The sequence below is a fragment of the Amblyomma americanum genome, chromosome 1 (assembly GCF_052857255.1).
Source record: "Amblyomma americanum isolate KBUSLIRL-KWMA chromosome 1, ASM5285725v1, whole genome shotgun sequence".
Lineage (NCBI taxonomy): Eukaryota > Metazoa > Arthropoda > Arachnida > Ixodida > Ixodidae > Amblyomma > Amblyomma americanum.
Window position 1 is genome coordinate 65,293,292 of NC_135497.1, and position 26,011 is coordinate 65,319,302.

Consider the following 26,011-nt stretch of genomic DNA (forward strand, 5'->3'; position numbering starts at 1 on the left):
TTTGGCGTGCGCGACTGGGAAATGGGAGACGGATTTTTTTTCTTCTTTTTTTCATCCGCGCGAGTATAATAAAAGGGAGACGGAAGAAAGCTGAGGGATGGTATACGCGGATCCATCCTCCTCCCTCGCCCTGCAACGCGGACAGTGTAATTGTAAGCCTCCCGCGAGGCCGATTTTTCTCGTTCGTGTTGCCGGGTGGTTATTACCGCAGATTGGAACTGAAAGATAATGATTGCCGCCGGGAGAATACCTATTCTTTATCGACTGTCTCATTTATTTTTTTATTTTTCATCGAGGAGAAGTGGTCACGCACGCGATGTATATATCTCGGCACTTGCGTATATATGTTCTCGCGGAAAGAAAAAAAAAAAACGAGCGCATGTTGCCTCGAGAGGTGTATTAAATGCGTTCGCAGCTCTCGCTCGCAATAAAAATGGAGCGTACTTAGAATCGAATGCAGACACTTCAAGGGCCCTCGTTCGGGATTGTAGGTTGAGGCGGATTGGGAATATGGGGCGCCGGCGGAGGGAATGTCGATGAGAGAGTCGTTGAATGCCGCGCAGCGGTCGTTGCGGAGTTTGCAGTTTCACTCGTCGTGACTGGCTCCATTTTTATAGTCATCGCTCGCCGCTCTATGATTTCGTTGGTAACAAGAGGGAGGGAGCGAAGGGAATAAGATTAACTGGATTGTCTGCCGACGCGTGCTCGTGGCGCTCGGTATTGCTTCGTGAACTATAATTGCGTCTCGGGGCCATACATTTTTGGCCGAGTCTGTACGACTGTGTAGCCCCGGCCCGTCTCAGCACGGCGGTGGCTTTTAACGACTGAGGAGGTTGGCGCGTTTCAACGTAAATGGGAGAATCACACGTCCACTAGCAGACAAAAAGATGTAGGAAGAATGAGATCAGCACAAGGGGCTTCAGCATTTAGCTGCTATTTTCCGCCAGCCAATGCTTTTTGTGCTGCTGGGGCAAGCCGCAGACAATGAGCGCAAAAAAAAAAAAATCTTCGTTTTTGAAGGTTTATAGGTGTTTCTTGCGCTTTATTTTCTGACTTACGTCTCGTTTTCTTTCATTGTTTAGGCAGGAGTAAAATGAAATGGGAAAGGTGTATTTCAGTCAGTTATAGTTGGTAGCGTTGTATAGCGTTGAGTACATCGCATATGTACTCCATTTTATGGATCGTTTTACATGGATTGATTTATTTACTCGCAATTTTAGGTTAAGTAACTCGAATAAAGCACATATACAGAAACGAAGAGTCAGGCAGTTTGTTTCAAGTTATTGATGATAAGGTTAATTTGCGCAGCTTCTGTACTCCAAGCTAATGTTACTTAGCACCAACACATGAACCGTAAATAAACAAGCTCACTTTTTGCGCAATTTGTAAAAACCATTGACGCCTGGGGCTGCGCTGATTTAAAAAGAAACTGTAAAGTAAAATACTGTAGTTCCGAAATTCACAAAACTCGCTTCTTGGCACTGTTCGCAGTTCGAACAGTCGCTCGCCTCGTCATGTATTCTTTGCACGACGTCTCATTCTGGTTTTAAATTTAATTTATAAAGAATTGTCCCTTTTTTTTCGCGCCGTCCTGTTTCACAGCTTCTTTTGTCGTAATTGCATTGCTTTCGCTGCATATCGGATCAGCATGCCGGCTTCAATTATCAGTTCCTTCCACACGTTTTCCGGCCCCATGGGATATAGCGAGTGGAAAGAAAGACGCAGCAAATAAACGCGTTACAGCTCGAGAAAACGTAGCAGCGTTCGTGTAAAAGAGCAGCAGAGCTTAAATGTCATGGTCATGTTAAGCGCTCATCAGCTTGTAAGCCCTGTCAGAATTTCTTTCAAACGCAATGAAAAGCGACAGGTAGTTCCAGACCACAATTGCACAGGGCGTGAACTCGTGCAGAAAATGTAAAACAGCGGCCTGGTTTCCTTTTCTTTTTGCTTGCAAGGTCGCGACCGGGTAATGCGATTGACAGTGTCTGAAAGAAGGCGTTATCGATGATCTCAACGTAAGGCTTTGTATGCAGGGGCTGACGGGTAGTGAATTCTGCGGCGACATGAGAGAAGTTAGGTGGCAGCTATGCACAGTTCATTACTTTCTCTTTCTAGTCGTTTGAAACCAGTCTGCGATTAAATCAGTGTATTTTTATGAAGTCTATGATTGAATCCCGCACTTTTTATTATTCCGAGCCGCACAGCGCTTTGTATGCTGAGAAATGCCTCGCATGGTGCATGTTTGTTGCCGCTGACTGTACCGTCTCTCTTGTGCATTAAATCCCTTTCTTCCTTTCTTTATATTTTTTTAGAAAACTGTGGCTATAGCATAAAGATGGGCCAGAGAAGATGTGTTCATCTGCAAGCTGTCAATATATCTTCTATGTGGAGCTCTTTAATTAAATAGGAATTTCATTTCTGTGTTATCAGCTTGAATTCAAATATTCCAAGTAATACTTGTTGGAATGGAACTTGGCGATCACGGTCGTCATTCCGACTTTTGAGAAAACAGTTACTACGAGCTCAGCCATATGTGGCTACAAAGTCACACAGCCATTACTGCTGATTAGAAACCAGCTGAACTTCCATAAGTTTCATTTCGAAAACGAGGCCGTCAACCGCCTTGTGCATAGGCATCGATAACTACAAACGGAGAACGACGTTGTGAGCAGAAATCTCGTATGCCTTTGTTTTTTTGGTGTTGCCTTTGCAAAGCCGCTGTGTTTCACTACTTGTGTTACGACTTGTGTTCAGCGCTCCTTACTTAATTAGTAGCTATAGTAAGGCTATCTCGCATCATGCGACATTCCTATGCACGCGTACTCTTTGTAGTGCGCGATGGAGAGAGAGCTTCTGGGGACTTTTCCGAGGCGATTTTCCGTGATTGACTGCTTTCAAGCAGCATCGCCACCGACCCTTCGCGTCTTGGAATTCTGTGCGAGCGCAATATAACGGTGCTTTTTAATTATATTCCTTTCTCTTTTTTGCTTTCGTTATTAGCGGAGGGGACGTCACGTGCCAGTTTTCGGGGGGACATTTCAATCAGCGTGATGGAACGGAATAGAATACGAGGAGAAGGTTTGCGACATTGTGAGTGCACGCGATGCTAGCGTTTAAGATGCACCGGGCGCGAAATTGGAAAAAAAAGGCCATGCAGATAAGGAAAAGAGCAAAGGTGAATTCATTTGAAGCGATCAAATAGATGCGGCAAATGTTTGCTTTGGACAACGGTCATGCCCTGAGAGGTGACACGCGAAATGCGCCCACGAGGCGCGGCGACCGTGCGGCATGCCAACGACTCTGTTTGCTTGGCGTGCCGGCTCGCTCCGAGATCAGAGCAAAAAAGAAGAAGAAGAAGAAGAAAGCAAACCCACCGAAGGGTGGGGAAGTTCGCGCGCACTTTTATCGCGGCTGCCGTGCTGTTTTCAAATGGCAGTAGCTCCGTTTGTCGTCGTCGATCGATGGTGAGAAGCTCGGTCGGTCTGGGAGCCGTTAGTCTCTGGCGGCCGGCGCGCCTTCGATCAGCCCGACGGATCGGCAGTTTCCCCGCTGCACCTGGCTCGCGCACGGCGAGCGTTCTCTCTCGCCGCGAGCGTCTGGCGATCTGACTGCGAACGAGGGCTCCGACGTTGGACAGAGCGCGCCCTGTTTAGATTATGCGTTCGGAGTACGCGGCCTTTTCCGGGCTGAGAGACAAAAAAGAAAATGGAAATTTGTTTCTTCTTTTCTGGCTCTCTGTGAGCTCGTACTTTTCCGCGCTTTCTTGGTGGTTTTAGGCGCACAAGTCTTGTAGTGTGTTTTGCTTGCGATAATTTTTAATGACGTTCAAAACAAGGGGCGATGCACGAAAACCCAAGACACCACAATTTCCGCGGTGTCTCTGTTCTTTGTGCATCGTCATCTTGTGTTTTTTTGCAGCGTCAAAACCTGACAAACTATAGGTTTTTGCTGGCGCTGTTTCGTTTTGTTTGAGGCCTAAGAACAGCGTAATACCGGAAGGAAGATGATGGTAGGTTACAGATGAGCTAATATCCCAGCTAAAGTGCAGAGTAGGGACTTGGACGGAAAATTAAATGCGGGGAAACATGCAATACCTACGGTCTGTGTGTCTAAAATAAGCGGTAGGCGAATGATGTGGACAATAGGAGATCTCCCGCGGAACTGTTCGTCTTGATGTCGGCTTAACAGGGCTGATAATGCCGATGATGATGCATTATCACTTTATGCAACTTTACTCGTGCGTATTCATTCTAGACGGCACGACGCAGCTGAAATTTCGACGAAGGTGCTATCAAGCTGTGGTGCGGGCTGCCGTGGCTGACCATACGGGGTGATCTTTTTTAACGTTTACAGAGTTTTATTTCAAAAACTGTGAGAGATACATTGGTGAAGTCTGTGCAGATTGACTGTACAGCAAGGCGGACGTTATGTATTTGATAGAGTTCAATAGACAATTAGTTAACTAAAAGTAACTAATAAACTTTTTTATTTTTACTTTAGGGGGCAAGATTACGTCGCGAAATTGAAGGCCGTCAACATCGAAGGTGAGTCCAGTTTTTAAATTTTCTTGATCATCAGTGTGGTTGGAACTATGGAGCGTCAAAAATACGCATTTGAAAGCTCGTTCAGTTGGCTTTTCGCTTCGCACAGTTTTAAAGTGCTGTCGCTAACATTTCTAATGCTGCAAATGCGGACGCCGTATGTGTATTTTATGACGTAGGAGCGGTTAACGTGATTTCGGCGACGATACTACTTGCGGCGCACCAATTTATAAATGCGCAGTGCGGAAAAGCCAGCCCAACATGCTTTCAGGTGCGCACTTTTGATGTTCGATATTTCGAACCGCACTGCTAAACTCACCTTGGATGCTGACGGCCTTGAATTTCGCATCGTAATCTTGCCCCCTAGAGTGAAAAAGTTTATTAGTTAATTTTAGCTAATTCGTCGTCTAACCATTGAGTTCTATCACGTACATAATGTCCGTCTTGCTGCACAATCCACCCGCAGAGACCACACCGACGTACCTCTCATAGTTTAAAAGACAAAAATCTGTAAAGGTTAAAAAAAAAACACCCGGTATGCGTACTGTTAATGACAAGTGTGTACGCTGTGTGCGCTGCTGACTTCGACTGTTTTTTTTTATCACTGTACATTGCGGATGAAGGATTTAAGATATTGAAACAGCCGGATTTTTGTTGGATGACATTTCTGGTCAACCACAGGATTGCACGAAGGTTGCTAAGTGCTTGTGCGTTAAACTGGCTCACCTTGTCTATCTTTGCGGTAAGATTGCCGAATAAGCATTTAAGTTGTCTGGGTCTAAGCATTAAGCGCCCGGAGAGAGGGGTTCATCATTGCAGGAACAGAGGAAGCCATGCGACACCTTCAGACATGAATACGAGTTCCCCAGCCAGGAGGTAAATGTAACGGTAGCGGTGCCACTGAAACGGAATAAAATTACGAACGAGGCAAAGTACGGGATGTGCACTGCAGCAGTTTTTATGGTCGTCATGAACATTCAAGTCATACGCGGACAAGCTCGTGAGTAACCTATACTCGGTTGGGTGCGAGACTGACGGGAGGAGATGGAGAGAAATAATTTTAAGTGACGGCAGTTCACGGCATCCGATCCCGGCCTCGGAGGCCGCGTTTTGACGAGGGGAAACTGCGCTTCGCGTTGTCAGCGCACGATAAAAAACACCAGGCGGTCGAAATCAGTTCGGAGCGCTCCACAGCAGCGTCTCTCTTTGCGCAGCTGCAGCTTTGAGATGTTGTGCTCCACACACCACACCATACCATACCACAGTGTCTCTTGAGCTCATGTACAAGTACGTTTCTTCGCTATACAGTGCCAAGATCACATGCAACTGCGAAGATTGAAATCATACCAAAGATCAGGAGTACTCCAAGCGAATTATAACGAAGGATCACTGCGCGACTAAAGTGCAAAAGACACCAGAGAAAGATCAAATTAGTGTTCACGTTATGGATAGTTTCTTTTTTTATGGGGGTTTAACGTCCCAAAGCAACTGAGGCTATGAGGGACGCCGTAGTGAAGGGCTCCGGAAATTTCAACCACCTGGGGTTCTTTAACGTGCACTGACATCGCACAGTACACGGGCCTCTAGAATTTCACCTCCATCGAAATTCGACCGCCGCGGCCGGGATCGAACCCGCTTCTTTCGGGCCAGCAGCCGAGCGCTATAACCACTCATCCACCACGGCGGCTGAGATAGTTCCTGCTTTGATTTTATTGCGAATGAAATTTCGGCTTCAGGCGCAGTACTTCAAACGGAGTTTACTTGGTCCACGTTGTAGCTCGGCGACGCAGAAAAACGGCACGTTTTAAAATTTTTTTTTTTGCGTGTGCGTGTGCATGAAGAAGGATGACAGGAGAGTGGCAGGAACCGCCTAAAGCTGTGCAGAGAGAAATTCCTCAAAGCGGCTACTGCGCCGTCGCGGGAGTTGCCGCGAGGGGGAAGGCGCGCAAACCGCGTCCCAAATTAGCACGTGCCTCTTCCCTGGTAGCCTCCTGGAGCGAGGGGGCGCCGCGAACAGGGAGCAGCACCTCCCGAAGAAGCGCCTCATTAGACGCGGCGCCAAATTGGACGGCTGCTAGTCGCTGCTCTTGGAGCTGCGTCACGAGCAGTGCCCCGCACACCGTGGCGAACGCGCATGGCTGATGCGAGAAGGATGAGGGGGCCCAAGAAGATGAAAGAGCTTCGAAGGAGCCCCGAGCGCCAAACACATGGATCGCCAATGCTGCCGCACTCAATGGCGGGAAAATAAGGAAATCGTTCCGGGGAAAGTGCGACGACGTGACGAGAAATCGCTGGCGAACAGAAAACAAAGCAAACACGAAAAAGGACAACCTTTCAGCGGAGCGGCGCGGAAGCTGGGCGTCATAGGGAGTGGCGAGAGCCGCCCGGTTTGCCTCGCCGTTACGGGAGGTTCCGCTTGCTTGCTTGCTTGCTTTTATGTGTGAAGCTTGCGGTACGCGTCGAGGGACATTTTTCTTTTGCGTCCGCAGGAAACGGAGGGCGGTCGAAAATTTTGCTGCGTTCATGGAGTTGGGTTCTCCTGCGGCGCAGATAGGAAAACGATGCGGTGCGAATCGTGGCCGCGCTTGCAACGATCGGGCCGCCCAGACGAGAGAAGCACGATGACGCAGCACGAACGCAGCTCGATGACGCGGGCGACGGAGCGCGACGCGAAGAGGCGGCGGGCGCGTACGCACGCTGATTTACTGGCACCACCGGCCGACAAGGCATCGCTCAGAGAGCGCGGGGAAAAATTACGAGGTGCCCGGCGCAGCCTGGTAAGTATAAACACCCGCTGTGCTGTGAGGGCGTTAGCGACAGCAACGAAACAAGAAATACTGCGAAAGAGACGGACTGCTCTTGATTCGTGACGTCGGAGATTTCAAAAGGGTGTTTGTTTTGCCTGTCGATGCGAGTAGACGTACACGCTCCAACTTCACTCGAATGCTGCGTCTGATACGTGTAGTAGTCGAGTTAGTCGATAATGGAGTGCCGCCTTCTCATCTGCCACCTTTTCTCTTCGAAACTAGCAACTATTCCGCCTAAGATGGAAAGAGCGCTCAAAGAAACATCTCTTGAGTTGCCATAAGCGGCGGAACTTGCTCGGATCTAGCAATAAGTTTTTTTTTTCTCTTCCGGAGAACGATGATGCAACTCAAACCGGAAGCAGAAGTCAACTTTGAAGAGAGAAAAAAGCATTGTTGGTCGGCCAGAAAATTTTCAGCAGTCACTGCAAGGACGCAATGGACTCGTTTCCCGCGGGGTGACGGATCGGCGAAGGAACCCACACAGAACAGCACTGACATGCAACGCAGGCGCGTGCCAGGACAATTCGTTTTTTTTTTTTGCTTTTGCCTTTGCCCTGGTGTTTGACGATATATGGAATTGAAGTTTGTTCGCATCAACTATAAAGTTCACATCATGGAGGCATGAGGAAAAAGCTGTCACAAAAGACGGAGCCTCGCGCCACGGACTTGGCATTTGCGCAACACAACCATTACATCACTGTCTATGCATAACATAACATAAACTATATCAGCGTTTACATGTACATTTAAAAAGAAAAAAACGACTGAACAAAATAAAATGAACAAACAAATACAGATGACGTCACAATATAATGACTGTCAGATTTGTCCAGAAGTTGCAGGACAAAATAAGGCAAGCGGCATCATGGCTGCGCAAGACAGTTTCGTATTCATTGAATAGCTATAGTCGGATACAACTGAAGAACGCGGCAGCTTTTTCCCGTAGAAGGACCCCCTTCCACCAACGACGTAGGCCGATTGTCATGATCCTGCCAGCGCCACAATGGAGAGAGGAATGTATCCCCCGGGCCGGGCATGGAGGGAATGGACTATCCCCTTTCATCTACCATTCCCGGCTTTGTCACACTAGCAGGGTCACGAGAATCGGCCGACGCCATTGGCTGGAAGGGAGTCCTTTGACGGGGAAAAGCCGCTGCGTTCTTATGTTGTATTCGACTAAAGTAACGAGGTTCTAACAATAGAGTTAACAGAATTTTCAGAAACATTGGACCAAAAAAAAAAAATGTCCACATAGCTTGAAATATTTTCCTCAAGCAGAAAGCGGTATGGAGTTGCATTGGCAGTACTACGTATCGCTTTGAAGGCAATTATGTTAAATCAGTGTTGTGACCATTAAAACAGTTTAATGGTCTAGGCAACCTGTTTTGTACCACTTTTTTCCCATATGTCGTCCTATATTTTCACTTTCCTCGGCTGTGTTGGGTGTTGTATAGACTGGAGTAGCCCTTTATAAATTGTCTAAATATTTCAGAAGACTAGAGCCATTATTTACCTCTTGCTTAGGTGTATTACACAGTCGATTGCGATGTAGTGCACTTATCGACATTGCGTTATACTTCGGGCATAACTGATGTGTATGAACAAATCTCGGTGAATTTTCAACAATTATAGGAGCCTTTTTGTAGTTCTTGTAATACAAATAAAATGTACTCAAAAAAGAAGGGGTGATAAGCAGAAATGGGAGAGGAGCACGGAAAGAGCGAACCAGCTTTGCTGAAATCGATGAAGCGTTTGCGACAAGGAACTAGGATACACGTACACCGGAAATAAAGCGGTTCATACTTGACGGGATTTCACAGACTTGCAGCGCTGAATTGAGGACGGCCAACGGAAGAAAGCATGAAAACTGAATCTACGGAGGAATTCTCCATTCTGCCTGCTATCCTTTATTTCCGCTGCCCCAGCTCAGGTGCTTCAATATCGATGGCGGATGCCGGGGCTAGCAAAAATCTTTTCTTTCCTTTTTAGTATTTTAATAAAAAAACCACTACCACCACCACGGAGGAATCACTCGATGACTGTTCCCCATGTGTGCGGCCCGACTGGCATTGTGGCACTTCGGTAGAGCGTATTGAATACGAGGTGTCGGCTGCTTTAGTGAATCGGTTATCGACATAGTTTCCTCGAAAAATGGTGACTATAGGTAAGCAGTCAGTCTTGCTCACCAACCCTCACCACAGTCAGTGGTGAGGGTTTTGTTACAGGGTCGAGCTTCATAATTCATATCGTACAAAAAAGGCGTAGACGACAGAAGAGAGGGGCTGATCGTCCTGCTATTGAGCTTCTCTCTGTCGTGTCTTCTGGTGCACAAGAAGCCATGAAACCACAGCGCTGCATTCTTCGTGCTTCCAACCTGAGACAGCAGCCGAATTAACTTAGTCAAACGCATCGCCGTGAGATGAACTGCACTGAGGTCTGCGGCTTGAAAACCTAGATAGACCGCTTTAGTAAGCCCAGGAACGAGCTACTGTGCTCGCGCGTGTCCGACGCTGTTATCTGTGCTGTAACTTGATGCTATGTGCCTAAAATCACTGAGCTGTCCGTTTTCAATATATCGGCGATAAGTATTACACTACAGCGAGTACACAGTGTTCATTCGAAAGCTCACTGCGTTCATGACAAATGAGCGCTGCGCGTATGAGACCGTTGGTGTGACCGTAATCACCCCTATTTTTAATGATGCCGGTTTCTATGCAAGCTGCGTTAACGAAACCCAAGTGAGGTTAGCGGTAGAAAAATTTTATTTCGTTGCTGCGCTGGCCGCCTTCCTTCGCGCTAAACTTTGGCTTTTGTAAGCGGCTGTCCATTCCTTAATTGGCTACACGTAACGAGACGAGGAGTTTGCCAACGAAGTGGCCACCTCTTCTCCTCGCCAATTTCGTTGCCAACAAAAACTCTCTTTGCACCCGACTAGTGTGTAACACTGAGATCTGACATGGACACTGACAGATGTGGCTTTCTCTTGGTGGTTTTTAAAAATTACTATCGCTAGGAAATGCTCAGAAAGCTCTGGCTGCTATTCTAAGGTTACACTAAGATAGAGACGGACGTGGTAGTAGCGCGAGACGGAAGAAAAGTCACGTCGTAACGAACTGCTCCGAGTTCAGTGAAGTTCGTTGTGCGCAAGCTTAATACTGAAGCGCACTTCACTAGTTTCTGCGGTGTTGCCACACTGTGAGATCAGTGAAAAAACCACACCACAACTCCTCCACTTGAAGGTCAAATGTACCGCGCCGATGACCTTGGCTCGACGAGGCTAGTAAAGCTTTCGCTTTAAAACCCAAGCACTGCCAACACAGAACTACTTATTATCCATCTAATACTGTGGTTGTATCAGATAAGCCTCATGTTTATTATCTCAGGCAGTAGCGAGTCAAAGCCACACACGAAGCATCAGCTATTTGCAAAGGGCTCACGGCTCGCCTGGGCACGCTTTCGTCAGGAACCCACTTGCAATATAAACCCGAATTGTGCGCGTTGGCCAAGGGTCCAGCATATTCCTTGCATAGGCTATTCCCTTTTTAGGTAGCATAGCTTTCTCGTTATTTTTATGGAGCAGCAGCATGTCTGCAGTGTTGAAGGAAGTGTTTTGTATCTTCGGATCATGCCTCGAAAAAAACACATTGTCCTCTCGACCCATTTTCGTATGCAAACAAATTGTAAATTGAGGAGTTTTACGTCCAGGAGTGACATGAGGGCTTTGAGGGACGCCGTAATGGAGGGCTCCGGGTTAATTTAGACCTCCTGGGATTCTTTACCGAGCGCTGACATAGTGCAACACACGGGAGGTTTTCGTATTTCGCCTCTATCGAAATGCGGCCGCCGCGACTAGTATTGAAGCAGCCACCTTGGCATCAGCATCCGAACGCCGAGGCCACTTAGCCACAGCAGCGGGGTCCTTTTTATTCTGTTTTTTAAGAAATTACTTCATGTCGACACTGTTGAAACTTACTTTATGTGCTGGTGTTTGAATAGATCAACTGATGTTGATCGGTGCGATCAATTTGAATTAGCAGCTTGTACGATTGATTGAATTGGGAGATAGAATAACTTAGAAGCTTGAGCGCTATTATCAAACCTAATGTGTTATCTGGGGACTTAATTTGTTCAGAACGCTGCGTGTCAGACGTGCAAGTGGTGTTTCATGTTACTGATGTCAGAAGTTTAGAGATCTAGAGAGTTTGCTACTGGGCAACACACTGTGGCTGATTATGCATCCGCAGCGTTCCAAATATCTTCAAGATAAGAACTGTGGTCCTCCCGATTCCGAAGGCTATGACTTCCACGCATGCTGCAAGTGCCCTACTACGCGGCTAAGAAGCACATCACACTGGGCTTTTAAACTTTCGATAAGGGCTGTATCTCTAGCTAGTGAAACTTTTTCTAGCTCAGAACACTGACTTAAGAGAACGTGGACACGTCGCCACGAGAAGGAGTTATCAATTGGTTCTGTTATTTCACACTGCGGTATTGTTCAACTGTACTGGCAATGTACAATGTTGTGGAACTGTCGATGCTGGCGAGTTACGTAGGCACTCTTTCTGACTCGGGTGGTCAATAATAACTGTCAGGACAATATTACGAGATTCATGTCAGGTCAAGTCTCTCTGGCTGGCTGTTGTACTGTTCTTCGATGATTCACCTGGCAAGACGCCTTTTTGTTTCTTCACACAACCATTTGCATGCAAGTTATGAAGCATGGAAAAAGTCGCTGCTCCTTATCTGCTTCAGCCTTCATAGATGCTTGGTATAAATAGGGCACTTAGGAAGACCGCGCTCGGGTGCGAACAGCTTCCCCAGCGCGCCTTGGGCCTTGCGCGGCACATCGTCAGTCCGTGTTGCTCGGCTATCGCGATTATCTTGCTCGGCGGCTGACGTGTTAAATTGCCTCGCCGCGGCGGCCTTTCAACTTCACTCCAGCTCAGCCGAATGTGTACGGTGCGAGTCGGCGATCGCCGACAACACTTTCTTGCGCGGCATCGGCAAAAATTGGCCGCGCCTCCCCAAAATGGATTCCCATATATGAGGGAGAGGAAGCAGCGGGAAAGGGTAAGCGGCCGGCGAAGCCTTGGAGCAGCTGCCGCGGCACCCATCGAACGCGGGGTGGGAAACCGTCAAAGCGGATCAGGAAGCGAGGGAAGAAAACATCCCAAAGCCGGGCGCGCGCATCCAGCGGCGAGCAAAGTGGCTCGGAACGCCGCGATACCGATGTTGCCGCGGCTCTTGCGAAAAAGCAGGAGCGGAGTGGCGGGCCAGTTTGGCGGCTCCAAAGCGGCTTTCTGTTCTCTGGAAATTGTATCAGCGAGGAAGCTGCTGCGGAACCGTGAGCTGGCCGCGCACGCCCGCGGGTGAAACATCGCCGGCGAACAGGGCCTAGTACAACGCGCCGGCGTGGAGAAGAAGCCCAATCATTACGGCAAGAATTTAATCTCGCTCGAAAGTCAAGGCCGAGGGAAAACAATAGAAGCCACGACGCCAGAGCCGAACTGGGAGAGGAGGGGAAGAAGGGCAGCGGGAATGACGCCCTGCGCACTCGGGCGCCGCGCAGCCAGCGCGACGGAAGGAGGCATTTTTCAGGGGAGAGGGAAGAAAAAAAATGGAATCCCATCATTTACGAGCGCACCAGCTACGCTCTTCGTGAGAGGTCGACGAGCAAACAGAAGCTGGAGAAGGGAGCGGCGACGCCGGAGCAAAGTCTCGCGAGAGCGAAACGCTGGGAACCACGTACACGTACGAAGAAAAAAAGAAGAGCGACGGGAGGATGAGGGACAGAGCAAGAAGATGAAAAAGACGCCCACCGAACGCAGCGCAGTGGCAGCGACGCCACCCTTGCCGAGGCTTGGGAGCGCCTTCGAACTCGCAGCTCCAAAGCTGCCAGGGGAGGAGCGCGCAAAAACTGACAACGCTTACAAAAGGAGGAGCGGCCGTTTGCGCGCTTTCACTGCGTACGCGTGTCCCCCGCGCGCTCTCCTGTCGCCTGGCCTTCCCCCTTTTTGTTTGAATTTTTCAGCGCCTGGTATAGATTGGAGCCGGGTGCCATATCGGACTTTTTCTTTCTCGCTCTCTCTTTTCGCGGCTGCTATGGGAAGCCGGACAAAGGCGGGAAGCGCCTCCATCAATAACAAGCCGGGGCTGCAGCCGCCGCGTGCGTTCCGGGCGCCCAGCGCCACCAAAGGGAGGGCGGACAACCTGAGGGACGACGAGGCCGCCTGGCAGCGGAGACCATTGGCGAGAAACAGAAACAAGTGCACGCGCGCAGAAGCAAGACAAACAGCCCGGCCAGTTCCCGAAAAGCCCGTATAACGCCGCTGGTCTCGGTGAACCGAACGCGTGCGTAGTGTACGGGCACGCTTTATGTCTTGAGAGTTCCGGCCAAAGAAAGCTGGTACAAGCAAAACACACCGTATGAGCGAGCCCTTCGGTTTCGATGACCTTCGTGGAAGCCCCACAGTTTTCGGGGAGTGCACTGGAGACGCTGTTTGGCTTTGAAGGCCTCCAGTCAGGAACAGCCATGTGTCCGACCCGCTGAGAAACATTGTAGTGTTCGCTGAGCGTGAGGAGTCCGGGAAGCTTCTTTTTGACTCGTCGTGATTGTGCAGAGAAAGAAACAGCTTGTCCAATCAGCGGGCAGAGACAGATGTCTTTTGGTATATGCTGGTTTTTACTGCCACATTTCTGCAACTTTCTTCAGTGCCGTCAGCTATTACGCTGATTGGAAATAATTATAAAGAGCCTGCGTATGACATGGCGCAGAAGGAGTACTTTCTCGCTGCTCGCTTTTTTTTTTGCAGCACTATAATCAAAGTGTTGAGCTGATGGAAAGAGAACAAGTGTTTGTACGATATTTCCTCGGCTAAACTAGACTGTTCTCAAGTTACTCCTAACGAACGATCTGTTGTAATGAACGCCTACTTTTCGTCGGAATTCACTGACGAAGCTACCTCGAATATTTCCTTTCCCCTATAGGCCTGAGTTTGTACAGATGCAGCCAATTGCAGTCGTCGCTTATCGTATTCCAATACTAAAATCGGTAAGCGCTTCAGTACCTAATGACATGCCCGCTAAGATACTTAAAATTACGAATGATATTTCGAGCCGAATTTTGCAAATAATTTTGGGCCACTACGTTGCTACCGGCGCTATTATTGACGACAAGTACGTATAAGAATAGTAGTGCCAGTCTTTAAAGCAGGTAACCGTTCTGACACTTCTAAGGATCGTCCGATTTCATTAGCGTGCATTTGCTCTAAACTACCAGAGCACACAATTTGTTCCTATATCGCCTTTCATTTTATTCCCCTTTCCACTGAGCCCGGCTTCCGCTCTGCTTACTCATGTGAGAGCGGAATTTTTGGATGTACAACAGATCTTAATCTGAATGCCAAGTAATGATACCAGGCTGACGTTACTCATTTGGATTTTTGGTGTTTTGACCATGTTGCTCGTCACTGCCTGTCACCCAAACCTTGTTCCTCAACTGTCTGATATCTACACGGTCTCGTTGCTTCCTCACTAATCGCTTCCAGCTCACCGTTATCAGTAGCCGACATTCACCCGCTACGAAAGTGTGGCTAGTGTCCCACAATGCTCGGATCTCGGCTCACTTCTGTTCCTTAAATAAACAATCTTCCTGCCGAAATTTCATCGTACACTCGTCTTTTCGCAAATGGCGGCGTCTTATTGCTCCAGAATAACTTCACGGAGATTTAAATTGGCGTGCCACATGGTTAATGAGTCCAGCGTATAAAAATGCTGATTTCTGCAGGTGTCACGCAAGCGCACTAACGCAGTTACTCATATTTCTTAAATTAAACTCCCCTTTTCTAAGCAAAATGATTCCGCTATCTAAGAGTCCTAATCACAAGCAGCCTCAGAAGGTCACAGCATATCGCGACGCTTGCTGGTAACACTGCGAAATCACTCTTGTTCATCAGGAGATACCTGCGCTCCTTTCATCCGCAGTTTAGCGTACAAACCTTTCGTCCGCCAAACACACCCTGTAAACAGCGTGGTAACCTTTCAAAACCGTGCTTCTCTTTGTATTTCACCTACGACACCCGCTCCTGTATCACTAACGTTAAATTAACTCTCGACATCCAACCACAGGCATATGGGCGGGAAATTGTTTGTTTTTCTCTGTTTTACAAAAATATTTTTCACTACCTTTGCAAGTTTAGTCTGCTCACTTTCCTCAGGACATCAGCAGCCAACGAATCATTTTTTTTCTTTTGCCGTTGGAAACAAAATTCTCTACTCGACCGCACTGTCGTTGAAAGTGATATCTATGGATTCCGGTAATCACAATGGCTTAGTTGGAAACTTGACACGGGTTACTTTTGTCTTTAGTTTCCTCTCATTTTTGTTTTGATCTTTGCTGTGGCAGCATTTTTATTTTCTTCGTGTGTTGCGTGCGATATAAAAATTGCACTACTCCTCTCACCTTTTTAATGTCATCTTGATACTCTGATCCCTTTATGTGAGACCCCACTTAATGGTAAAGAGATCCAGGAAAAATAACGTTGGCCATAATTTCGCTTCACAGTGAAGTCGGGTGTACTTGATACGTTGCACTTGAGTAGCATGGGCTCGCGTGCCAGTGCAAGTGCTCTTGGATAGTGCATGCAGTCGCACTACGGCTTCATCGGACGAGCTGTTGCCGATGACGCTGCAATGAGCTCGCAGCCAATGGAAAGCGATGTGGGGTTCCTGCACCAGTGCCCGCACATACTTTTCTATTTATTTGAGCCGCATTCCACTGCTGGGTTTAGAGCCTGTGTGAAGCACAGGTTCTTTTTACTTATTGACGCTCCGTAATTAACTTTCTTGACATTATTTTACCATTGCCATAAATGCCGAAGTGACTGTATATGTAGAGCTGTCTTCAAGATGTTTCGACAAATAACTTTATAAAATAACTGTTCGACCAACAAACACTGTTCCCACTTCGAGTGTTTTATCAATTCACTCTCGCTAAACCATAAGCTTGCCGTGTCGGTTAACTCATTTAGTAGAGCGACTGCTCCAGTGAAGCGGTGGTTCCGGGTTCAAACCCCGGACCAGGACAAATTTTTCTTTTACTGCGAGATTTCTGAGAAGGCTGTATAGCTTTCCTGTGTAGCCGTATGGCTCCGCTTGGGTGGATGCCAATAAGTAAATAATCTCATATAACTGCAGAAAGCGGTTGTCGATTCCAGTATACTTAAAGAGCACTTTTCCAAATCTTTGGTGAAGAATATTTGATTTCATGAACATTTTAGTGAAGCCGTTAAAAAAAGTTCTCCACAAACACTGCCTCAGTGTTCGACTTGAGAGCGTTAGCTACGGAAGCTTCAATTGCTTACATCGGTGTGCTCAGAAAACGTGGAGAAGACCAAATACAAACAACCGCGGACGTTTCCTTTCATCTACCTCATTGGCTTTGTATTACTATTGCTATTTACAGCCACCTTCGCTATATTCGGCATATTTCCTCGTTAAATAAATTAATAAATTGAGAACCATGTGCATCGCAATACGACGAATCGTTTGGCGCCTTCCGAAATCCCCTGCGACAAACGGTTCGGCCGTAATGGTCGTCTGAGGGTCTTTCGAATGCATGGTTTGGGGGCGGAAAGGTCGTCGTTGCGAATCCCATATATACTTTGGGCTTCATCTCAATTAGTAATTTTATCCTCAGGAGCATGCCAAGTCATTTGACACCACTTGGAACGTTCTGTGTCAAACGGGTGGCCCCCAGATTTTCTGCAAACAATGGTCCTGGGGAAGGGGGGGGGGGGGGGGGTCCATTTCGATGGCCGCTATACTGGAACATGTATAACGGATCGAAAGCAAAGGAATCAATTGAGGCGTTACGCACCCACTGTTGCTATCTTATATATGGGTACTGTTATGGGTACTGTTTTGGTCAATTTGACCTTCATTGCAGAGAGACGCGTCCTTGACAAACGCAAGTAGTAAGAGCTAATGCTGTTAAAAAATTAAAAAGGACGAAAGGCACGACTACCTAGCAGCAAGCGGCATAACGTAGCTATTATACTGAGAAAAGTATCAATACATACATTCTTCTGAACCCATTCTTCACAAGGTGTTCAAGCTTCTTTTGCGGTCTGCGTTTTGAAGAATTCACTTCCAGAGTTTTGTTTGCTTTAAGCATCACTGGGCCGTGGGCCATTAGGCTTGGTATCCGGTCGGACGTGAAGCCTAGTAATCAGGCATTCTGTTTTCTTTCTTCATCGTTACTCCTATCGGGCGGACGCAGTCCTTCATTGTCAGTTCGCTTGTTGACGCTAACGATTCAGGCGTGCGGTAGCAATTTACGAAAGAGAAATATGCTTTAGTAAACTGCTGCGGTGCTTTCAAATTGTTCAAAATTAATTAAAGGCTCATTTACAATTGCAGTAAAAAAAATAAATGTTACGAAATATATCTTTTATCCTGCCTGACTTTATTTTTTTTAGTTGTTTACGTTATAATGTGTACCGTTTTCTTTCAGGAAGGAAGAACAAAAGCAAAATACAAAGAAACAATTTTATCATTGTTTGTGCCAATAGCACATTATACAAATTTTCTTTTCAAAACTCACGTATCGGAGCATGCAAATAGAAAACATTTTAAACACATCCTCGGCGCCTCGAAAAAGATTTTTAAAAATGTCAGCGGCAAGAACTCTCTCTGTATGATTAAAAAATATTGTTAAGGGCCTTTTTGAAGTTTTCAGGCAGGAAGGTCCATTCAGGGATTGTTCTAGGGAAAATAGAGAATTTGTGTTGATTGGTTTTTGCGAACTGAAGAGTCAAGATATAGTTGTGTGTATGCGCGTCGTTTTCTGCGAGTTAACGTCTGCGTGACGTAAGGTGTTGCCGAGGTGCCGCGCTTTTCATGAACCAAGAGGGCAAAAATTCTATCCTTGCCATCTGTTGTCGGGCACAGAACAGTTTCAGTTCAAAGTTTTCGTAAGGTTGTAAGGAAAATTAAAATTCCTGTACTTTTATAGCTTAAACCCACAACTCGCCATTGGACTTTGAGTTTTAGTCAGAAACACAAGAACAAGCGTGCACTGTCACGTGATTAGTATGAGATGAAAGTGGGCTTCCCCAGACACATTTTTATTCTGCGGAGAAGCTAGCTTGGAGTATTCCGCAGCAGCTCACATGCATATTGCATGCTGCAATGTATTCTATGTGCTGCTGAGAGTACTCCAAGCTAGCTTCTCCGCACAATAACATTGTGTGTGGGGAAGCCCACTTTTACTTCTAACTAATCATGTGACAGTGCACGCTTGTTCTTGTGTTTCTTAATAAAACTCAAATTCCAACGGCGAGCTGTAGGTTCAAGCTGTAAAAATTCAGGAATTGTCCGGAGCCGAATTTTCCGGGAATTTATTCCGGAGCCCTCCACTACGGGACCTCTTTCTCCCTTTCTTCTCTCAGTCCCTCCTTTATCCCTTGCCTTACGGCGCGGTTCATGTGTTCACCGATATGTGAGACAGATACTACGCCATTTGCTTTCCCCAACAGTCAATTCAATGCAATTCAATTCAACGTATTCTGCACTAGACCTAGTTTGCGTCGACTGGCACAAAATTGCGATGGCACATTGTATAACACATGACAGCATTTCAAGCGAATCTTCCCAGCGAAAGGCGGAAACCAGGCCGGAGACCTTTTTCACCCAACAGGGAAACATGTCCCAAAGAGAAAAACAGGGACTTTCGAGACCCCAGTACTGGTTGTAGTTGGTGCTCTGTCACGAAGGCATCACTGCGCCCTAGAGAGTGTCATCGCTTGAAGGTCATTTGAACTGGACCAAGGAGGAACGTATGTGCGGTCTTACGTTCCGAAGGTGCACGTACGGGGCTATGAGAGACGCCACTGTTGAGAGCTCCAGGTTAATTTTGACTGCCTGAGGTTCTTTTAACATGCACTTACATCGCACTGCCCACGGGCGTCGAAAAGCAGCCGCCACGGCCGGGATTTGATCCGGCAACCTTGGCTTCAGCGACCGAATGCCATAACAACTGAGCCAATGCGGTGAGGTTGGATGAACAAATGAGCGGCCCGCCGACACGATAGTCTTGTCTGAGTGACTAGAGGCCGTATTTTGTCAAGTTTAGTTTCGTTTTCTTTTCTTTTGGTCACCTCCCATTGGTGGTTGCTTCCACTGACGTAGGCCCTGGGAAGAGACGGCACCCATGGCGCTCTGGTGGACGGCCTCCGACTCATACGAATAACGGAGCACGGCGACGCGTTTTACAGACATGAAGGAGTTTATTGGCGCTACTTTCATCTCGAATAAGAAGCTGTGCGGTGGTTGAGCGTCGAACTGAGAGAACGTGGTCCTTGCGGCACGGTCAGCCGGGTACAGTTGGGGCAGGGCGTCCAGACCGGCTGTGCTTGGAATTGGTCGTGTGCATCCGTCATGATTGAGGTCACTATTAAGCGAAAGGAAAACGAAACAAAATGTTAGAAAATACGACCCCCAGGTGGCGCGTTTTTCGAGCGTTTTCCGCCTGGAAAACCTCAACACCTTTTCACAGCTCAGACCACGTGATAACGGACGCGCACGAAACCTTCTCCATGACATTGCTCTTATAAAAAGATAACGCATTTCGTAAAGCCATTGTTTTTTCTCTGAATATGTATAAGCTTGTTACTGTCTAAAATTTGCCCTTTACTGCCTGAACAATGTATCCCCGCTGTATTTCTAAAGGTCATTTTCTGAATGTGGTTTTCGCCTCTTTCAATGTACTTGTACTTTTCTTCGTTTCTGTTTTTTGTTGTTGCTGTTTATTTTTGCATTTTTTATGCATCCTCACTACTTCTGTAATGCTCCCGGGCCCTAAGGCTACAAAAACAAATAAGTAAATAAATAAATAAGTAAATAAATAAATAAATAAATAAATACATACATACAAGCGACAGAGACAGGCGAAGCCCCAGAGGGTCGTATTCGTTTCTTTTCGTAAATGTTTGTTTTCGCGCAACATTAACTTCGTGCAGGAATGAGTCAGCTAGCCCGCATGGTATTACTGAGCACCTGTCCGGAAAATGTTCGTACTCATTACAAAAACCAGCTGGTTCACCAGTACACGAGACTGTCACCTACGAAGCAGATGCTCTACCACAAGGGTACTAGGCACATCGTAGTGCTTTTGTGTGTTCAACTACAGGCATGTAGAAATTGTCGGCGGTGTAGCACGATACTTTGGCCTGCCGGCCTGCTGTGTGGTTTCCACGCCCATCTGACATATATTCCCGAAGGTAGAAGAGTCGTTGCCCCCATCAGGCAAGTCCACTCTAAGCCAAAAAAATATGCCCAGACGGGCATAAAATCACTTCTCCTCTAGCGCATTCCCTGGTGGGAATTGATGTTGTTTCGCCAAAAAGGGAAGAAATAATTATTCCTGCCAAGGGAGTTTTTTTCACAGCGAAGTGGAAATATTTGCTACTTCCTTCAAGGAACTCCCATCTAATCACACACAGGCTTTCTTACCTTTCGAGCAAATTGTACCCTTAATGCATTTCGAGCAGCGATGTTGTCACCAGCTTCGCAATCAATACGCGTAAAGTGGTTGGTGTGGAACCCACCAGAACTGGCCCCTTCATGTTCTTTATTGCGTTTCGCGCAAATACGCGACTCCAGCAGTTTCATTGCAATCTTCGAACACTAAATATACTCCACTTCACATCTCCGCAGCACGAAGTGCTGTCGAAAACTGCCTAGCAAACGGCTGCGCCCGCCAGCGCGAGCAGCCACAATGCCCTCCTCGTGATGATACGGAGCAGGCCACGGCCGCACCGCCGCGGACCATACTGCGCGTGGTTTTCGGCAAAGTTGTGGGCGTTATTGCCGAAATTTGCTTGCGCAGCGTATTTGAAGTTTATATCCTGTCTACGTAGTTGGTGTAAACTGCGGGTTTTATATTAGAAGGATTATTTAATTCTTTCAGACACTACGTGTGCAGTGTAAAGGTCAAGACAAGATGAAAGTCAAGCCGTAACTTGTGAAATGTAAACAATGTGGCAGATTTCATGAACCGCTATGATACCGGCACAGCAGCGTGGAATTGGTCGATCGAGCTCAGAAAATGAAGCGCCCTGTTTCATAGGTGGGGCTCCAACTTTCACAAGCGTGTTGAAAGCCGAACGAGGGCAACAGTCAACGCCTAACTGCTGGTTAGCGAAGAATTCAAGTGTTTCTTGCTGTGATGCCCATAATACCTGGATTAAAGCTTTGCCGTGGTTCCTGCGCTACCAGGTTGGTTAAAAACGCGAAAATAACGCTAACTTCCACGGTCTGCATATTTTTATTGTTCGTTACTTGTTTCGATTGTTGGTCGTGAGAGAAGAGCAAGCACTAGGTTCAAATTGATATACGAATTAGTTTTTAAGCCTCATTTAAATGTCATTAGAAAGTGATCACAATAAATATTCTCTTGTAACAGCTTGTTATGCTTGTTATTGGCATTACACAACAACGCCCTTTGTTGCGAATGCGGTTAGAAAATAAATGCACCTACCTGAACCGGTTCCGATCAAGCTTACGCCAAAGTGAAACTAATGTTCAAAAGGAAGTTTTTTACCAACATGACGAAAAAAAGTGCCGGTTTAAGATGGAAATAAAGTCGAGTCATGTTGCGGATACGCCCCTCAATTGTCGACGGGTACACAATCTTAGAGGAACCGATTTTATTTCCAGTGACGGAATACGTGTCTAGATCGCGTGAATCCAAACGGTTTGTGTCCGTTTGAAGGCACTAGTGTATACCCTCCTACAAAGCTGTGCTGACAACAACGTACAAACGCTGGCGACGCAGCAGTGGCTCCAAAGCACTTCGGGAGAAGCGCGTCATGTTCTGGCGCAGAGAGAGAACGTCGCCACTTTCCTTGGCGTGAGTGACACCCTGGTGAAGAAAAGAGTGATCTCAGGCTGGTATAATGTCCTCGAAGTTTGGCATCTCTAACGCAGCCAGTATTTATGCTTCGATGTAGGTGTAGCTTTTATTACGACTTTTCAAATCAGATTCGAAACTGTTGATACTAAAAAAAAAGGCTTTTAGTTTTGTAAGATTTTCAATTATCTTGTAAGACTGCAGGTGAATATTTATAATCTAGATAAAACTGGGCACAGCGCACTGCATAAAACAAAGCTCGACAGGGCCAGCCCAGACTCGCCCTAAATTCCAGTCAGTGCATGCGTTTAGTGTTATGATGCTTGCAGTGATCCCCTGCTAAACAGCACTAAAGCGAAGGTTTGCTCGGCGCCATCACAACTTGATCAGCGGCCCGGAAGGTAGCTACAGGATTATACTCCTCCTTGAATGTTCTTTAGGTGATGCGTTCAATGCGAGATTTGAAGCCTCGCACAACATGCGCACTTTACCGCGCCGTACTTGGACGAACTATGCTTTCGAGCTTTCCATTAAGAACGTTTCGATCTGCTCCTAGTCGTGGTTGCGATTAGCTGTTGCCAGCAGCAGATCGATTTGCCAAGTTTTCGCTATAGCAATCGCGAAAGCGACGCAGTATATGTACCCAGCGGCTAGCCGCAAACTTTAATCGAAGTCAAGTTTTGGTGAGACCATCGGAGTCTATTCTCGATAAACTTTCACGGGCTGGTATTTGCATGGGTGATAACGTGGGCTCGCATCAAAGTTCGTTTTGGTGAGTCACCTAGCCGAAGCGAGCACTACCGTAGCCAGTGAATAATTCATGGGCCGCGCTTACGCGCAGTGTCCGCGGAGCACAAAGCCGGCGCCGCCTCGGTGGCCGGGCGCGGTTTCTCGCTCGTATCGCCGGAGGCCCTGCCTTTGACACCGCCTTGTCGCACGTCCAAAGATGCGGCCAGTCACCGGCACAGCGAGAGTTGCGGGCATTCAGCGGCGCGCGCGCGCCAAGTTTACCCAAGGAGCTGATTAGAGCGCGGCTGGCTGCGACGCCAGCGCCGGACCTCCTAACAGGATGGCCGCCTTAGGTGCTCATTAGCCGAGTGCTTGTTAACCCGATCCACGCAGCAAGGCCGCTGGTTTGGACGGGGCCGCCGGAACGGTGCCCCGTGCAGTGTTGTTGTTGCCAACGCGGGCGTCCCTTTCTCTTTGCACGCCGCCCCCGCCCGGCCCAGATCCATTGTTATGCACTCTGAGAGCGGCGCCGACCCCCCTTCGCCCTCCAGGGCTCTGGAGCCTCCCTCTCCGACAGCCGGCACAAAGTTGTGAGGCCGTTAGCAAAGAAATTGCTTTCGTGCCGAGAGCGTTCGATTTGAGGACCCCGAGCTGTCATGCCGAGTGTGCACTCCAGCCTAGCGGCGGACTTGGCCCGCCAGGCGCCGTGGAGGATTTCCTTGACCAGTCGCTGGCCTTTTCTCTTCTTTATTTTGTCCGGCCAGCTCGAGAACTCCCCGGCGGGGGCTTTTCCTGCGCCGTTGCACCGCTCGGGGCTCACGTTGTTTGTGAGGAAGGCCACATTGCTCCCGGGGCACGTTCCGCGGAAGCCTTCGGGCGAGCCCAACTTCGCGCGCTTCGGAGTTGTTTCCACTGGGCGTATCGGGATAAGCGCGGCGAAGCTTCCTCCGCAGAGAGTCTTTCTCGGGATGATGGGCACCGTTTCTTCCCAGAGTTCAAAACGGTGCCTTCAAATATATTGGGGCTCAGTACAACCCTTCGTATTCATTGACAGTTTTTCCAGTAACGTGCATGAGGCAACTGGAGTTGAATAATTTCGATTTTGAACAGTGTAGTTGTACGCGTGAATGGCGGCACCTGCTACGCCTTGCGTGCGCCCCGTATAAACAGGCGCCTTCTACTCTGAGCGCAAACGAGCAAGTTATCCGCGATGCGCTGCTTGTGGGCACAGAAAAGGCGAACAGAGTGAGCTGTGAAGGCGACTTTACGCTTCCTTACCATGTCGCTAAGCAGGCAATGTTTGAAGTGTGCGAGCTGCTGTGCTGTCTGTGATTCTTGGAAGAACAGCAAGGAAATATATCGGTGGAAGTAACGCGTCAGGTGAGTGGACTGTCCTCGAACCTGAAAATCATTGCGTCGAATGCACCGTGATAACAAAAGCGCAGGGAGCTATTGCATGGTGACGATATAGCGGTGTCTCAGAACTGTCCCCCATTTCTTCTCAGGGACGCTGTGGGGAATCGTCTTCGCTTTTTCTTTCATTTCCCAGTGGCGTCACATTTGTCCGCCAGGTTGTGACAGTGTCGCCTCTTATTTTATCACTCGTTACGTCCTATTCCGTCAGAGGGCCGCGGCGGCCGCGTTGGATCCGATGCTCAAAAGACGCCCGTGAGCTGTGCGATGTCAGTGCAGCACGTTAAATATCCCCAGGTGGTCGAAATCATTCCGGATCCGTCCACTACGGTACCTCTCTGTCTCTTCTTTCTTTCACTCCCACCTTGCTTTCTTCCCTAACGGCGTGGTTCAGGTGTCCACCGAGAAGTGAGAAGGTTACTGCGTCATTGATATTCCTCTAAACGTAATTTTTTTCACCCACAGCAGTGCAGCCAACCTGAATTCTCTTGTAGTTAATGCCCCTGTATTCAATTTTCATGCTTTTCCTTGGCATACGCGCATATTGCGAACGCGCTACACGTTCCCCAAGGTCGAAATTGTAATCGGCACCTTTCAGTACTGAAGGAGGTTCACTTGATTCCGAATGGGGGATGAAAAGGCGAAGGCTGTAAGTACCGAAATTTGAGTCTCTAGTGCACAACACATTTTATAATGGATAATTTGCACAGTGTAACACAAATACATTCCTGCGAGCTTAAGAAAAATTATTCGCCCACCATCCATGAGGTTCTAATATGTTTAAATGTGGCAGTGAATTTTATAAAGCCCAAAACACATTAAGGAATATATAACGCATTTACCGTGTGCTCGCGCAATGTGAGAGAAGTAGTGTTGATATTCCCGGCTTTTAAGACGCATCATATATCGCCTCGAGTATTCACATTTTGCATATTAGGCGAATCTAGTTGTCGGACTTTGAAACATAACGAGGCGCAGGAATAGGATTAGATGGAAGGGAGGATCACTGGAATCTTTTGCTGCTCATTAGAAAAATGCTGCGAGGGCATTAAACCTTGAAGTTTTGGCGGGCGAGAGAAGACAGTGAATCTTATAATGTAAGAAGTAAACACAAAATACGCAAGTGAAAGTTACGTGAAATTTTCCTGCCATGCACAACTCTTTCCTCGCGGCTGGAATTAGCACGGAAGCGACCCCGGGCGGCCGCCGCTGCATCTTTGCTGGCTAACTGGGCTCTCGAAACACGCCAACTTAATTGGGTCTCCTGCTCGAAAAAAGCACCGGAGTGAAAACAGAAACAGAGGCGACCATCAGCTGCGCAGCGAGGGAGACACGCACTGCGGACCCTGGGAGGCGTAACTGGAGAGTCTGAGCCACGCCCCAGTTACGAGTGGCCCCTCTTCGGTGCGATGAGTCCGCTGTCGAGCCCAGGTTTTCAGGCTCCACACGGTGCTCCTGCGGCTAACAAGGCCTCGTCCAGGTGTATAATGCGTGCAGGGGTCAGCGTCGCTGAAGTGGAGCCGCCCTTACTCCACCGGGAGCGGGTCACATCGGCCGGAAGTGGCCTCGAAAGAGCGTAAACGGGCCCCCGGAAGCACTCCATCTGAGGC

The 26,011-nt window shown here is 47.9% G+C and overlaps 1 protein-coding gene across 1 annotated transcript in view; it reads left to right on the plus strand.

The window, feature by feature from the left end:
• LOC144101219 (uncharacterized) overlaps positions 1–26,011 on the plus strand; it is a 337,728-nt gene that overhangs the window by 112,774 nt on the left and 198,943 nt on the right. Inside the window, exon 2 of the mRNA XM_077634326.1 lies at positions 4,501–4,544. Within this exon, the coding sequence (XP_077490452.1) occupies positions 4,501–4,544 (44 nt within the window). The remainder of the gene's footprint in view (positions 1–4,500; positions 4,545–26,011) is intronic.